Source organism: Phasianus colchicus, chromosome 2, assembly GCF_987193195.1.
Source record: "Phasianus colchicus chromosome 2, bPhaCol1.hap1.1, whole genome shotgun sequence".
NCBI lineage: Eukaryota > Metazoa > Chordata > Aves > Galliformes > Phasianidae > Phasianus > Phasianus colchicus.
In genome coordinates, this window is record NC_143437.1 from 57953185 (window position 1) to 57968184 (window position 15000).

The 15000-nt window shown below is 35.7% G+C and overlaps 1 protein-coding gene across 2 annotated transcripts in view; it reads right to left on the bottom strand.

Annotated features, from left to right (window-relative positions):
• The window catches only part of LAMA2 (laminin subunit alpha 2), a 335772-nt gene that overhangs the window by 82331 nt on the left and 238441 nt on the right, over positions 1-15000 (bottom strand). For both annotated transcript variants that reach the window (XM_090135808.1, XM_090135806.1), the window contains 4 exons: positions 12512-12598; positions 10479-10672; positions 1013-1155; positions 377-475 (listed from right to left, as the gene is read on the bottom strand). In XM_090135808.1, the coding sequence (XP_089991934.1) occupies positions 377-475; positions 1013-1155; positions 10479-10672; positions 12512-12598 (523 nt within the window). The remainder of the gene's footprint in view (positions 1-376; positions 476-1012; positions 1156-10478; positions 10673-12511; positions 12599-15000) is intronic.

Below are 15000 nucleotides of genomic sequence, written 5' to 3' on the forward strand. Positions count from 1 at the left end.
CAGTTTCCAACAGCCTCAGCTAATCAAAGACTCCAGCCAAGTGAGAAACTGTGTGGTAGGCACATCAGTTACCACTGAGTTTGAAATACAACCTGCAGTTGATATCAAGACCTCTATTTCTTTTGACCTCAGAGTTTCCAAGTAGGCTCATCCTTGGAAGCTCTTTATTAGTTCTGTCTTACATTATAAAGCTTTACAGGAAATTTATCTCAGTGAGTTGGCTCACAGAAAGGTGTTTTTAGAGAAGCTGCTGCCATTTCAAATATTGAGACTGAGAAGAATCTTATAATTCATCTATTCATACATGTTTAATTCATATTCTGTCATTATGCAGCTTTAACCAAACCCATAGACCCCAATGTGACCACAGACTTACTCTTGTCAGTAGTTCATCCATTTCTGTCACCAGTGTATCCAGATTTTCCTGAGCTAACTGAAGAAGTCTCTCTGGTGCTCGCTGAGGTGAAAGTAAATGCTGTTGGGGAAGGACAGGAAGGAAAGTAAAAGTCTGTATTTTATGGTTTTCCATGCTTCCAAATATTGTTCAGAAAAAAAACAAGAAGCATTTCCTTTTCATTACATGATGCAACTCCCTTTTGTCTTTTACCCTTTTGTCACATCCATCCATTGAGTTTTCCTCAGGAATCTTGATAGCTTGGCATATTTTAGTGAAAAATCTGTAAGCATGGTGGGCAACATAGCTTGTATAGAATGCATAGCTGCCTTCTGGACAACAAGCATGAACATTATTTTATTTAAATCAAGTATTGCTGCTTCTGCGCCTGCAGTATAATCCTTGCATTCATGTAAACATATTACCGCTGCAAGATTTACATATTAAAAAAGTCAAAATAAACAACTTTAATAACTACTTATCAACTAAAGCAAGTTTGAAGAAACTACATCTTCTTCCCTGAACCTACTTACAGCTGCATTTTTTGCACAGATGTATGTACAGCATGATTCTTTGTGTATGTGAATGCAAAACCTTTGCATATATGTGCATACATACCTTTAATTCCTGTGTTGTGTTTTCAAAACTGTACAACAATTTATATGGAGCAGGCAGTGGACCAGTCAGGTTAACACTCATGATCATCTGGTTTAGTCGATCTAGGTCATTGAGAAGGAGTCCTGTACATTCATCATCACAAGCTGGGAGAAGAACAGCAAAACCATTTCATTTCTGATAAATGTTTAAGGCATATGTTTGAGCTAGAAATATTTTACAGCACACATTCTTTGAAAGTTAATGCTCATTTCAGATAATTTACTCCAAAAGCACAGTGTGATAAAAAGTGAAGACAGCAGCTGGGGAACAGGAAAGACTTCATTGCTTGGAAGTTAGTAATAAGACAATATAATATAAAACAGAAGGCAAAATTGGTAGGCTTACCTCACAAAAAGAGGAAAAATTAATGTTGCCCATTACAGACTAGCCCATATAAAATCCTAACTTAGACATGCAATTTGGAGAAAGTCTCAGAAAAGTGGACAGGTAATTTGGAAAATCTAAGGAGCAGTTTAAAAACTATAGCAGTTGTGGATTTGAACTTAAGATAAACTACAGAAATCTTGCACTATATACATTTTATGGCCAATCATGTTTAAATTGTAATGCAAACAGTAGAGAGAGTCCGGGAAAAGATATTGTCAGTTTTCTTTTAAGAAATGCTTTTGCCTATCTCCTGTCACTAGCCAGCTTAGATGTTTTTCCTGTATGATTTTTTTTTGCTTGCAATATTCTTTAACATGAAAAATACCAGAGAAGGCTGCATGTAACAAAAGTAGTTTGCATTTCCATCCCCTCTTTGCCTTCTATTAACAACCACAAGACAATCTCATAACTAAAAACTTGTATTATGGATGCTGCAGAGAGGAAAATTCCTCATCCAATCCAAAGGAGTTGTGGGAATATCTTTCTGTTTCCAGACATAAAGGTGCTGCATACAGCTGACAAAGTAAAGCAACATCTCAGGATGTGGAACAAATTGTGAAGCAATGAATGCATTCTCCAGTGATATTAAAAGACATGTTTTTACATAAAATTTTTACAAGTATGCAATCATTTCTCTCAATAATGCTCCTAGATAGCTCACTGGCAGAAAAACAGTGAGAAATATGTATGCGTTTGGAGAAAAAGGTAAGTTTTTTTCAACAAGGAATTTTTTTTTTTTTTTTTTTTTCTGAAATCTCTTGTTCACATAGACTGTTTTTTAAGCTTTTCAGCCACAACAATCTTAAATGCATTTCTTATTAGGTAGAATGACTCTCCAGTACAGTGAGACCTTGAGTCAAATACAGAAAAAGTAAAAATCATGAATACTAGTTTAATACACTATGAAGATTGTGATGACTGAAAAGGAGACAAGATAGATACTTCATTAGTGCAGTAAGAAATGGGTGCAGAAAACTACATAATATTATGTTAAGACTTCCTTTTGCATTTTCACTTCTTCCATTTCAGACTCCTTCCTCTTATATCTCAGTACTTTGTTACACAAACTGAACTGGAAATTTTCTGTAGTCATTAAATTTGTTCATGATACATTCTGATTCATGCTTTAATAGGAAATACATAAATAAATAAAATTAATACCACTCCAGCTCTTGTCATCTGTATGTTTGCTTTCAGAAATTAGGGAGAATTAATGCAAGTTTTACAGAAAATGGAATGCTACATATAACAAACATCTGTTCTGTAACTGGGCAAGAATGCAATCACTTTGCAGGATACAAAAAAGTAATCCTGGACCTGAAAAGAGTTGCTTTTTTTTTTTATTTTTATTTTTTTTATTCTGATACATAATATTTTACTCATTAAACAAGATAGATCTATTCGCCCTCAAAATTATCACAGTGATTGGTAATAAAACACTAAAAATTTGTTATATGTTGACAATAAACTTAATTCACATCAATAATAACAATAAAAAAGAACGTCTTATGAAGACATGAAGTATTCTCAATGAGTTAAAAATTGGCAATCTGTGGTGAACATTCAATATAAATTAACCAATTGAAAAGATGAAGTATGTCACGTGAGGACCACAGTCGAATAGATGAGACAGGACTAAGCTACTCCAGTATGCAGCCTGCAAGGCACTAGATCTAAGGCAATATTTCAAGAGCATGATTATATTTTATGAGACAAAATTTTTCTGTGTCTTTATCTATAAAACTGTCAAGATGAATTTGCGTCTAATATAAATAAATGCAGCACTAAATTCAGATCATTACAATGCTGCAAGCATGTGAGAAGCAAATCATGCAGTCAATAATACAATACTGCAGTGAGCAGCTAATGGAAATTACTTTTTTTCCAGTTTTACCATATTTCCCCATGCACAAGAAGCCCTGTAAATGATTTTGACTTACCTCTTGCGAGGAGTATCTCCAACATTTGCATGCAAACAAATTTTATTTGAAGAAAGAATTGATCAAGAAATAGGAAACACTACAAATATATGCATATATAGCCACTTACTCCATCTTACAAAGAGAAAATAATGTACAATAAAGGAAACGACAGAGCAACAGTACGTTCCTTCACCTGGGCAATTATCTTTACAGATTTTTTCTTTAATATATTGCTTTAATATATGGCTTTTAAAATGCATAAGATGCAAAGTGCATCTGTGTTATGACTAGGTAATATCTGATATCTGATTTCAAGGAAAACCATGAAATCTCTGATAGTAGTCTTAATTTATGACAGCCTCTAACTCTTAAGTATTACTGTTTTCCTGTGGAACCAATAAAAACAGCTGATTTTTCACTAGCCTTACCTAACTTTTGGCCATTACCCTATTTTTCCCATTTTGGCATTGATTTTAAGCCAAACAACCTTCTTTCCACTCCTGAACTCATTTTGGCTGGGATGGAGATTATTTTCTCCATGGCGTCTCATATGGTGGTGCGTTTTGGATTTGTGACCACAACAGCATTGATAATACACCCATGTTTTAATTCTTGCTGAGCAGTGCTTGCACAGCACAAAGGCCTTCCCTGTTTCTGCCACTGTCCCACAGTGAGGAAATTGGTGGTCAGCAATAGATGGAGAGGGGACACAGTTAGGAGAGCTGTATACCCAAGTACTCCCTACCAGATGACATTTTGCTCAGCAGTAGTATCTGGAGGAAAGAAGGAGAAGGGGGTTATCTTTGGAGTTATAGTAGCTGTCTTTCCAAGTAACTTTTAAGCATGATGGAGTCCTGCTCTCCTGGGGATGGCTGAACACCTGCCTGTCAAAGGGCAGCAGTAAGTTATTTTGCTCTGCTTGCATATGCAGCATTGTTTGAGGTACTAACATGCCTCGGTCCATGAATTTTCTTGCTTTTATCTATCCAATTCTATTCCCCATTTTGCTGTGTGGGAGTGGGTGATCTGCTGAATAAAGCTTCAGTGCTTATAGTTAACACAACAACAGCCTCCCCAAACAGAGCTCTGGTAGGCTGCTAAAAGCTTAAGGTACATTGAAAATGCTACTTGTTTCAGGGGGTTTGTGTGAGTGATGTATCTCCAAAATTTAAGCCAAATCAGTATCTAAAAGTAATGGCTCAGGTTTTTTACTTTTGTTGTTTATAAAATCCCATTTACTGGTTTTGATACATATCAGTACTTGTTAGGTTATATAGCACTTGGGAAGGGCAAAAGACACTGGGATATGGGTATAAACTCAATAGGAGTTCACATATCATAAAACCAAACCAAAACAGAGAGAATCACTGACAAATTGTCAACTTCCGTGCCAAGTAGGAAGTGCTGGTCCCATATTGAGCTCATGCAGACAGAGAAACACCTGGCCAGTGAAATGAAAAGCTTAATTCTTACCTCTGTGTCATAAGGGCTCACACATTCTGTTAAACTCACAACATAGCAGAAGCTAGGCCAGTACTTCACAGACTTGGTGTTACATGCTATCATTTTCAGATCAGCCTCTGAAGGCTTGCAATAAGTTTCTAGCTCCTGCTGAATCAATTTCAATTCAAGATCTGCCTCTGGAAAGAGACAGCGTCTCTGCCTAATTCTGAATTTGAAAGGACTATGATCATGGAGCTACTGCCCATTATAGAGGGAAAGTCTTGATTCTGCAAGAAGTAGAATGGTAAGTTCCCTGAGGCAAGTGGGAAAAACTCCCTTTCCTTGCAAACAGCAATCAACTTGAAGTATTATATTTAAGTGTCCAAGACTGGGCATTAAGAAAATCCCATCCGTCTTTGTCTGACTATGCAAATTCCTTCTTTTACCTATAAGCAAGATTTAAATTTGTAAAGATTTAAGTTTGTTGACTGTAACAGAACTGAATGTCCATTTTTTTTAAAAGACTGAATTAAAAAAAAATTCTTAACAATGAAATATCTGTTATATCTCTGCGTCACAACTGATTCCGTTTCATCTTTAATCTTGTACAGCAGAACCAAATTGACTGCTCTACACTGAGATTTTGCTTGACCCCAAGGAAAACCTATTACAAGAGCATACTTCTGAGGAAAGGTTTCTGTGGTCTGTGTTCCAAATACACTCAAAATACTAAAGCCAAATTCTTTATAAGTCTCCACTGTAGTTATGACTGGTGCTCAGAAACCATTCAGAAGGTGAGATCTGACTTGCCATATATTTAACAATAAAACCTTGAAGCTCTCCCTAGGATTTATTCTTTTTTCTTTTTCCCCTGAACAGTAACAGCACAGTCATTGTTCTGACAGCAGTGCAATTTAAGGGTCTTCATTTTACGTGCTATAAACAACTGAAGTGAAGTGTCACAGGGTATAACAAAAAACACACCAGAGAAGTACTATTATAAAACAAAACAAAACAAAACAAAACACGCAATTGCTACAGGCTCGAGATCCAACCTTCTTCTCAACTCCTTCTTTCATGGACAAGATCAAAGGTCTCTAGAAAGGGTGAGGAAGGAGCAATATGCATTTTGGCTTGTTTCCATAACATTTGTATGTGTATGCAAAATATAGGTCAGTGATCTCAGCCTGCTTAACCATGTAGTTATAGATGAACAGAGAAGTGACTGCTCATCATACAACTTACCTGTGTTCTGGATTGGAACTATTGAGTTTTAGGAAGAAATTAAATGTCTTCAATACTGTGCTGAGTATAGGTCAGTCAGCAATTGCATCCTGTTCGTAATTTTCATCAGAATTAACACTGAGGTGTTCAAATGCACTACTGCACTTATTACAGTAAATATGACAGTGATGCATGAGGAGGTATCAATCATTTAGAAGACAGTTGATTTGTACTTGTAAATTAAATTCTAAATCTGTAAATATCAGAGAAGATTTGTGAGAACTTTTGTCATATTTAAAATTAAGCAAGGATGTTACCAGAATTACTAAAATTAGTTTGTAGTCACTACTAATTTTCCCATTGGCTACTGACTGTTTCAATACAGAATTGAAAACAGGCCTAAGAAGTAGATTAATTAAGATAAAAATTACAAGGAAATCCTGATCAGATTATTATGATTACATGATGATCGGTTACGTTAGCTGGGAAATAATCCAGTCATTAACAATAGCAGTGCAAAAATTGACAATCTTTATGATACATCATAGATCATTCAGACCTTTGCAAAACCTATTTAAAAAAAATCTACTTTCTGATATTTCTTTCTATCTCCTAAATACACACAAGAGAAAATAATGTTGTTCTGTTGTAAAAACATAATAGACTGTCAATTCTCTCTGTGACATTTACCTATAATTATCTTTCTGTTGTTACTTAGCAGTAAATAAATTCTTCCCTTTCACACAGGGGCTTTTAAAATCATATTCTCTTTCTATTCTACCTGCAGTTTTCTAAAATACAACTGTTACAACACAGCACTGAAACATGTCATCAAAAAGCAAGTGAAAAATGGCAAGTTAGAAAACAGCAGTAAGACTGTGATAAAAGAGATTTTCAGCTATATGAAAAATAGATCAGTTTAATCGGTATGAAGATGTCTGTTGAACTTTAGAATACTTACAATAAGGGATATATTTAAATATTAAACAACACGATTTTATAATATTGTGGGTTAATTGTCTCCCTGATTTGATTTAAATATGTATTCTTCAGCTTTTATGTCTTTTAGCTTTCTGTACAGTGTGACCTTTGACAGAATTTTCCAAAAAATGTTTATTCAAATCCTTATTCTTTGCTAAATATTCAGATTTTTTTTCTCTTTCCTAAACATAATATTGAATAGCTTAACCACAGTTTTATATTACTTGCAACTATATTCAAACATGGGGATTGTATTTGTATGCATTTTCTTTAAACCAGACCATTTTACTACCTAGATAGAGTTTTTTCATACTTCTGACAGCTACAAAGCAATTGCACAAGTATTTGAAATTAAACTCTGCAAATGAACAAAAGTAGATATGTTCTTGCAGTTCATTTGAAGTATGGAATGCAAACAGGATTCTAGATATGGCATTAATTTTCTGTACATTAAAGTACTTATTATTAATTTCTTACTTACTTATTAATAATCACTATTATTATTACCATTAAGGCTTCATTACACCTGAAGCTAGTCAGAAGAGTGTTTACCGAGTAGTTTGGAAGTGGTTGATACACAAAAGTAAAAATATACTGCACACAGTACCAAATTTCCAGCTGCATTAAAATCAGATTGGAACAGAGAAATACTATGGGAGTAACAGAAAAAAATCCTTAGGACTTCCCTGAAAGATATTCCTAATGGTTCTTTGACAGCGACTGTTTAAGAACATTAGGGGCTGCAGCAACGTATCTCTAACAGTTAAATAAAACACAGCTGTGGTCTGAAGCCTGTGACATGAGATAGTGTCACAGATTTCCACCAGGTTTGTGCTTGACACAGTACCCTTGTCTAGCATAGAACATGTGCTCCAAAAGTGGTTTATTGATCAGTCTGTGACAGGAGCAAAGGCAGATTTGGAGTTATATGGGGTTGAGGAATCTTTAAGCAAAATAAATTGCATGTAATGAGAGCAAACAATCATGAATTTTCTACTGAGATATTAAAGCAGCTTTTGCAATTTATGACTGGGATGTTATTGACGTAGTGCCATAGTGACTGGTTTCTGTGTTACAGGGGAGAGTTAGGTGACTCCCATCTACTTCTCTAGATGGCCCTTTTTTTTTTTTTTTTTTTTGTGACCAACAGAAAGAAAGCTCTTTATTTGCATCCTCCCTTTCTAGCAATGACAAGAAATGTCCATACGCAAAGTCAAAGGATTGTTTTTTCGGATGAAAATCAATTATCTAGCTGAAACAAAAATGCTGCTCCAGGTAGCGCAGATACATTTTAACACCAGCACACAATTATGCTGCAGTTAAATCAGAAATTAAAGAGGGCTACAGCTTTCAAAGCAAAAAGGTGGAAAATTGGATTTGCCTGCACACAGCTTTTCCCATTGATAGCGAGATTTTTAACCTTATTATCCACACAATGAAACAGTCTGATTAACAAATTGGAAAACTACTACAAATGAAAACTTTCACTTAACCTGTTTTATGAAAAGAAACTCTTCCATCCTGAATAAAACACATACTGAGAAGTGTCCGTGGCTGAAAACAATGGCTAGTCCTGGAATTAGTCCTGAACAGATATTCAGGATGTAGAAAAAAATTATTTTCATTCAGGTATCACTCTGGAAAACACAGTTATTTTAAATTTTTGTAACTGCAAGAGCTAGGAACTTAACTCATGATTATACTTCTCCTTGACACACGAGCTGTGAGATGGATTTGAATGTGTAGCTACTTCTCTGAAATAGCTATCTACTCTATTTGCATTCATTTTGAAGTAATTTGAAACAGTGTTTAAGATAAAGGATATTAAGTCCTAAATTACATCAAACTGCAGGAGACTAGAACTTTATTTTCCTTAAGTACAATGACATTTCCATTAATGAACTGACACCACATTATTAATAAAAGTATTTGTGTATATATTCTGAGTAATTTCTCCGCTCATTTTCAAAAAAGAACTGTACCTAAGACCAGGACTAATAATGTAAGAGCACATTATTAGTCATACTTAGAATCCCAAGTCACTATCCAAGAACTGATCATAAAAATTAAGCTGAGTGAAACTATGTTCTGCACTCTATAGCCCCACATGGCTATGTAAAACCTCACTTGGCTAATAGCCCTCTGCTTATCCACTCTAAAAAGCCACACTTCATTTTTGACTGATTGATGTCTTTATTCATTTTTAGCACTTCCTGTGTTTCTCGATTTGCCAATTTGTCTTTAAATTGCTTACAGTTTGCTGGAGCTGTACTAGTCAACTTTAATGTTAGAGAGTTGTAGACTTCTCAAACCTCCAGGTATTTAGACACAGACTGACCACATGCTGTGAAAAAGAGGCTGCATGTATGATATCTATTTGCCTTGATGTTACACGCATCTCTCACAGGTCAAAGGCCCTACAAAATAGAATAAGCTTTAATTTAAATCCTATTGTAGATAAAATTTAAGGTAAAAAACATTAAAGCTCATTAATTATTCTGTTCCAATATATATTAAAGATGCATATAGTAAGTATAGCATACTGTGAGCTTACTGGATCTGTATCTATATTCTATTTTAAAATGAAAAATGTTAGCCTTGAAAAGAAAAGAAAAAAGAAAGGATATCACAAATCAGTAGTAGAAACTACTACTCAGGGTAGGGGAAATAGAGAAGAGAAATGGAAAAGAAAATGCCTTATCTTTTGGTCAAGATTTATTATGTGTTCTAGCAAAATTTTGCTGCTGATTTTTATTGTTATTTGATTGGACATAAGCATACAATATAACAGGAAAAAGCCTATGTTCTCAAAAACAGCATTACTCAATTAATGGGAAAAAAATCCAAACAATAATAAAAGACAAACCAATCAGTACTTATCAAAAGTGAAGGGCAAAAGATATCAATACTGTAAGATGGAACCTGATGTTTTAGGCTAAATCAGCTATTATTTTCTTTTTTAGTAAAATATATTATTTGTTCCTGGGTATCTTGTACTGCTATCCCTTACATCTTGTAAATAATATAAATGATTATTGAATCAACATGACCAAGAAAACCTTGATAAAAACCTTCCTGTTTCTCTGTGTGACTTGTGACACAAAGCACTGCAACTGCTGGTTAAACATTTAGGACAACACTAAAAAATTCACTAAGATCAAATATTTTATCTTTCACACCACCAATGCCAACCCTTAGCAAAACTACAGGCTTCAAAAGCCCAGAAAAAAACGTCCTTCCAAGTTTTGCTGACAATTTTCAGTAAGCATTTTAAGAATTTCAGTAAGCACTGAGAATTTTCCTAACATTTCAAGGCTTGTGAAAAAAATAGATCAGAATGCTGAAGTAGTAAGAAACACAAAAAACATTTTCAAAGGAAGCCACACAACCGACTGCTGCAATAGCAGGATTGAATTTCTGAAATATGGAAAACAATCATGTATTCTCCAAACTTTTGTTAGTATACGTACAAATGCATTTCATGCCATCACGTGCATATCGATGTTCACAGCCAGCACATTTCCACCCTGTGAATCCAGGCTTGCAAGTACACACTCCAGTGGCAGGGTCACAGGGGACAGGCATGGAGCCATATTGATCACACTCACATTCCTGGCACGATCCTCCTGGGGTTTGTGGATTTCCTGTGTAGCCAGGAGAACATCTAGACATTGCAAATAAAAAACAAATTTGGCCAACAGAGAAGCATAGTGTACTATAATGAATACTAGGCAAGACCGTAAACAAAAAGTATGGGAATAACAATTCATGAACCATTACAAAAAATCTGTGGCAATATATCACTCAGCATGCATGAAGGAGAAAACATTGCAGACGGTCCAAAGCAAAAATGATGGGCATAATCTGATAACCAGAACATGGAACAGTCTGGACAGAAAGAGTATGCAGAAGTGATTTCAGTTAAACTTCTGTTATGTCATGACACAGAAGTTCCTACATTAGCTATGTTTGATCTAAAGGTCTTTTTGTCCTTCCATTAACTGCTTGTATTTTGCATTAGAAGTGAAGTCATTTACTAAATGAGATACAGACAAATAAGGGTAGTTCTGGGGCCCATCCTGTTTAATATCTTTATTGACGATTTGGATGAGGGAATTGATTGAATCCTCAGTAAGTTTGCAGATGACACCAAGTTGGGAGAAAGTGCTGATCTGCCTGATGGAAGGAAGACCCTATAAACAGATCTGGACAGGCTTGATCACTGGGCTGAGGCCAGTAGGATGAAGTTCAATAAGAACAAGTGCTGCATCCTGTGGTTTGGTCAATGCAGAATGGCTTGGGACAGAATGGCTGGAAAGCAGCATGGAGAAAAACATCTGGGGGTGCTGGTTGTCATTTGGCTGAACATGAGCCAGTAGTTTGCCCAAGTGGTCAAGAAAGCCAATGGCATCCTGCCTTGTATCAGAAATAGCACAGTCAGCAGGACCAGAGAGGTGATTGTTGGCCTGTACTCAGCTCTGGTGCAGCCCCACCTCAAGTGCTGTGTGCAGTTTTGAAACCCCTATTACAAGAAAAGAATTGAGGCCCTGGAGCATGTCCAGACAGGGGCATTAAAGTTGGTGAGGGTTCTGGAGCACAAACATTATAAAGAGAGGCTGAGGGAATGGGGATTGTTTAGTCAGGAGGAGAGGAGGCTCAGGGGAGACCTTATGGCTCTCCACAACCATCTGAAAGGAGGTTGTGACATAGTGGGGGTCATCCTCTTCTCTTACAAAACTAGCGACAGAATGAGAGAACAACCTCTAATTGCAACAGGGGAGGTTCAAATTGGATATCAGGAAAAAATTCTCCTCAGAAAGAGTGATAAAGCACGGCAACGGGCTGCTCAAGGCAAGCGATGAAGTCACCATTCCTGGAGATGTTTAAGGAATGGGTAGATATAGTACTTAAGGACACAGTTAGTGAGCAATATTGCTGTTGTTGAACAGTTGGACTAGATGATCTTAGAGGTCTTTTCCAATCTTAATGATTCTGTAGTTCTGTGAGATCATCTTAATCCCATAGTGTTGCTATGGATAAGACAATAGCTATCTTCTGGATTACTAGTTTGCAGTTGTTTGTCATCAATATATTTACATATAAATGTTTTTTGTAGTTAGTGTCATGGGGACAATATAATCACTTGAATAAAGGATAAGGATTAAGTCACACTATTAAGCATTGCATGTAATTTTAAATAAATGTAGTATATATATATATATATATACACACACATATAGACACACGCACACACACACACATATATATTTACTCCTGTGGCCCAGGGGAAGAAAACAAAGACTAAGACGATATCAATGGTATAAGTAACACAATTCACAGTATGTAGGAATGGTTTATTTACTGCTGAGTTTGAACAATATGTAAAAAGCAAATAACTTATTTGAAAGTACGCATTTAAACATCAATAAACATACACTCATAGCACTGAAGGACATTGCTTTCTCTCACTCATGTTACTTGCCTCTTTTTTCATTCATCCTACCTTTCACAATACTGGCCTTCATATCCAGGTGGGCATGCAGTACACCGGTAATCACTAGGTCCTTCCACGACACAAGAAGGGCTAAAACTAAAACAAAAGCAAATGAAAAAGTAAATGTTCGTGCTTTATTGCATCATATAGCTTGTGCTGTAGGAGGGTCAGTGATAAGCTTTATGTTTCAATGCAAATGACAGCAGTTTCTTACCTGCTACCTGTGAGACACTCCTCCTTTTTATTAAGAATTCTGCAAATTTCTGGCAAGATATAGACAAATGCTGGAAGGACAGAATCAACAAGATGGGAATCCAAGGAGGCAAGTGAATCAGCAATACCCATGTTGTAGGACTGCAAGGCTGAATGGTGCTGTCACTCACAGTGATCAAGAAAGCAAACTTAAGGAAAGGATGTGCAAGATGGAATTAAGAAACTGAGCTATCAGATATCCAGTCCTTCCAATCTTATTTAATACTAGTTTGAATATAAGGAAGACAAAAGCTGCCTACTGTCTAAACAACCTAAAAGCTATCTATGATCAAGGAATGGTCATATTTTAATCAAAGATGACAGCAAATTATTTTTATTAAGTCATGATATATATGAATAACTAGTGACATCAGTGTGTACCCATGGGAACTGTGTAAAGTAGGATGCTGCATCAACATTTGTGTATTAAGTACCTACACACTTATAACAACAGAAAAACAGTGCTGAGAGGTGAAAAGAAACAACTGAATATAAATACTGTGAAAATCACTCAACTATTTGAGGAAGTAGAGCCAAAAAGGCAGAGATTGCTAGTGGCAAGCCTAGAGTTCCTTCTTGGTACAGTACAGTCAGCATCCTACCATAACTTGCTTATACTGCATTAAATCAATAGTGCTTGAATGAGTAATAAAATTACACCCCTGCAAAAAATATAAGCAAATTGATCTCACACATTCATTATCCAACAAATTTTCAGCTCTATTACAATTGATCCACACTCTTACAAACAGTTCATTCTCTTTGCTTTATACAAAACTATAAAACAGTATTTAAAACTTAAATCCTTAATGGAACTTTGTAAAATTTCATAAATAAAAATAATTGTACCACACATTCACAAATATTATCGTGTCAGCCATGACATAATAAACAAATATGACAGCTCATTAGCAATGTGCATCTCATGCAGATTATGATTAATCAACTACCATGGAATACTTGCATTTAGTTATTTTGTTTCCCTTAATCGTATTTTTAAGATCTTTCATTGAGCTGCACAACTCATATAAATTTGATGCGTAATACTCTGGTTTTCTGCCTAATAATATAGCTTTATGGAGTAGATTTATCCCACCTAGTTAGGCATGTAATCTATGCTGACTCTTTAGGAATCATCTATCAACAGTGGAAAGATGGAAGTGTATAGACAGATCGACATACTCATTCAAAACACCTCCTCCTCTGCCCTCTTTGCAATGGTGATTTCCTCCATTTTTAATAAGTGTGGGATGTATATTTTTCTGATGTTTTCTGTTTCTCTTCATTGACTCTACAGATACTTAAATCGTTGATTTACAGCTACAGAAGCAGTAAGCCCCACCCTCCTGCCTACAGACATCTTAGTGAAGCAGTACAAAAATAAGGAGCTGTTTCTGGACATGCTCACATCTGTATCCTCTCCAGACAGCCAGTAAAAAACTGGATGACCATGACAGTAGCATAGTAGTGTTTCTACTAAGCTCATAAGTTTTATTCACTTATCTCCTACAACAGCATTTAAACAAAAAAGGCCACAAGATACAATCGTGACCCTGACAACACCTAGTGTAGCTGCAAGAAGAACAGGTACTTTGTTTACCATCCTTCTCTCATCCTAAGGCAGCTCAGTAGTTTGCCTACTCACCCAAAGCACACACAGAAGTTAATCTTACTCTTCGTGACTTGGATGCCTTTTGCTGACATCAGTAAGTAACACGAATAACCAAGTTGTAACAGAAAACATGCTTGTGAAAAAAGAGACGACAATAACAACAACAAAGAAAAACCTATAGTCAAGACTATTCTCTAATTTTCTAAGATGAGGGGCACTTTCTAAATCCCTTTTTATAATTCTCTTGGTTGCTTTCTTTTTGGTTTTTACAAGGTTTGGAAGTTTTCGCAAAAAGTAGTTGCTTTGGAGATGGTGTGTTTAGCAATGGATGTTTGCAAAACAAATGCCCTGCTTAAAAAAAAAAAAAAAAAGAAAACCTCAAACAATTTCACAATGATAAAATGAAGACAGAAGGAAAAAAAAACTTCAAAGATACACTGGCTGAAATACTATCAAAACAAAACAAAGAAAAAATTATTTTAAAGAACACTTGCAACCTTTCAGTGGAACAATCATTAAACACAAACCTTTTCAGAGCAGAACACTGATATGATTCCAAATAACGCTAAGAGTTTTTCCAGCAAAGGTGCAAACAAATCTCAAGTGCTAAAGCATCATCTATTAGGAACACATG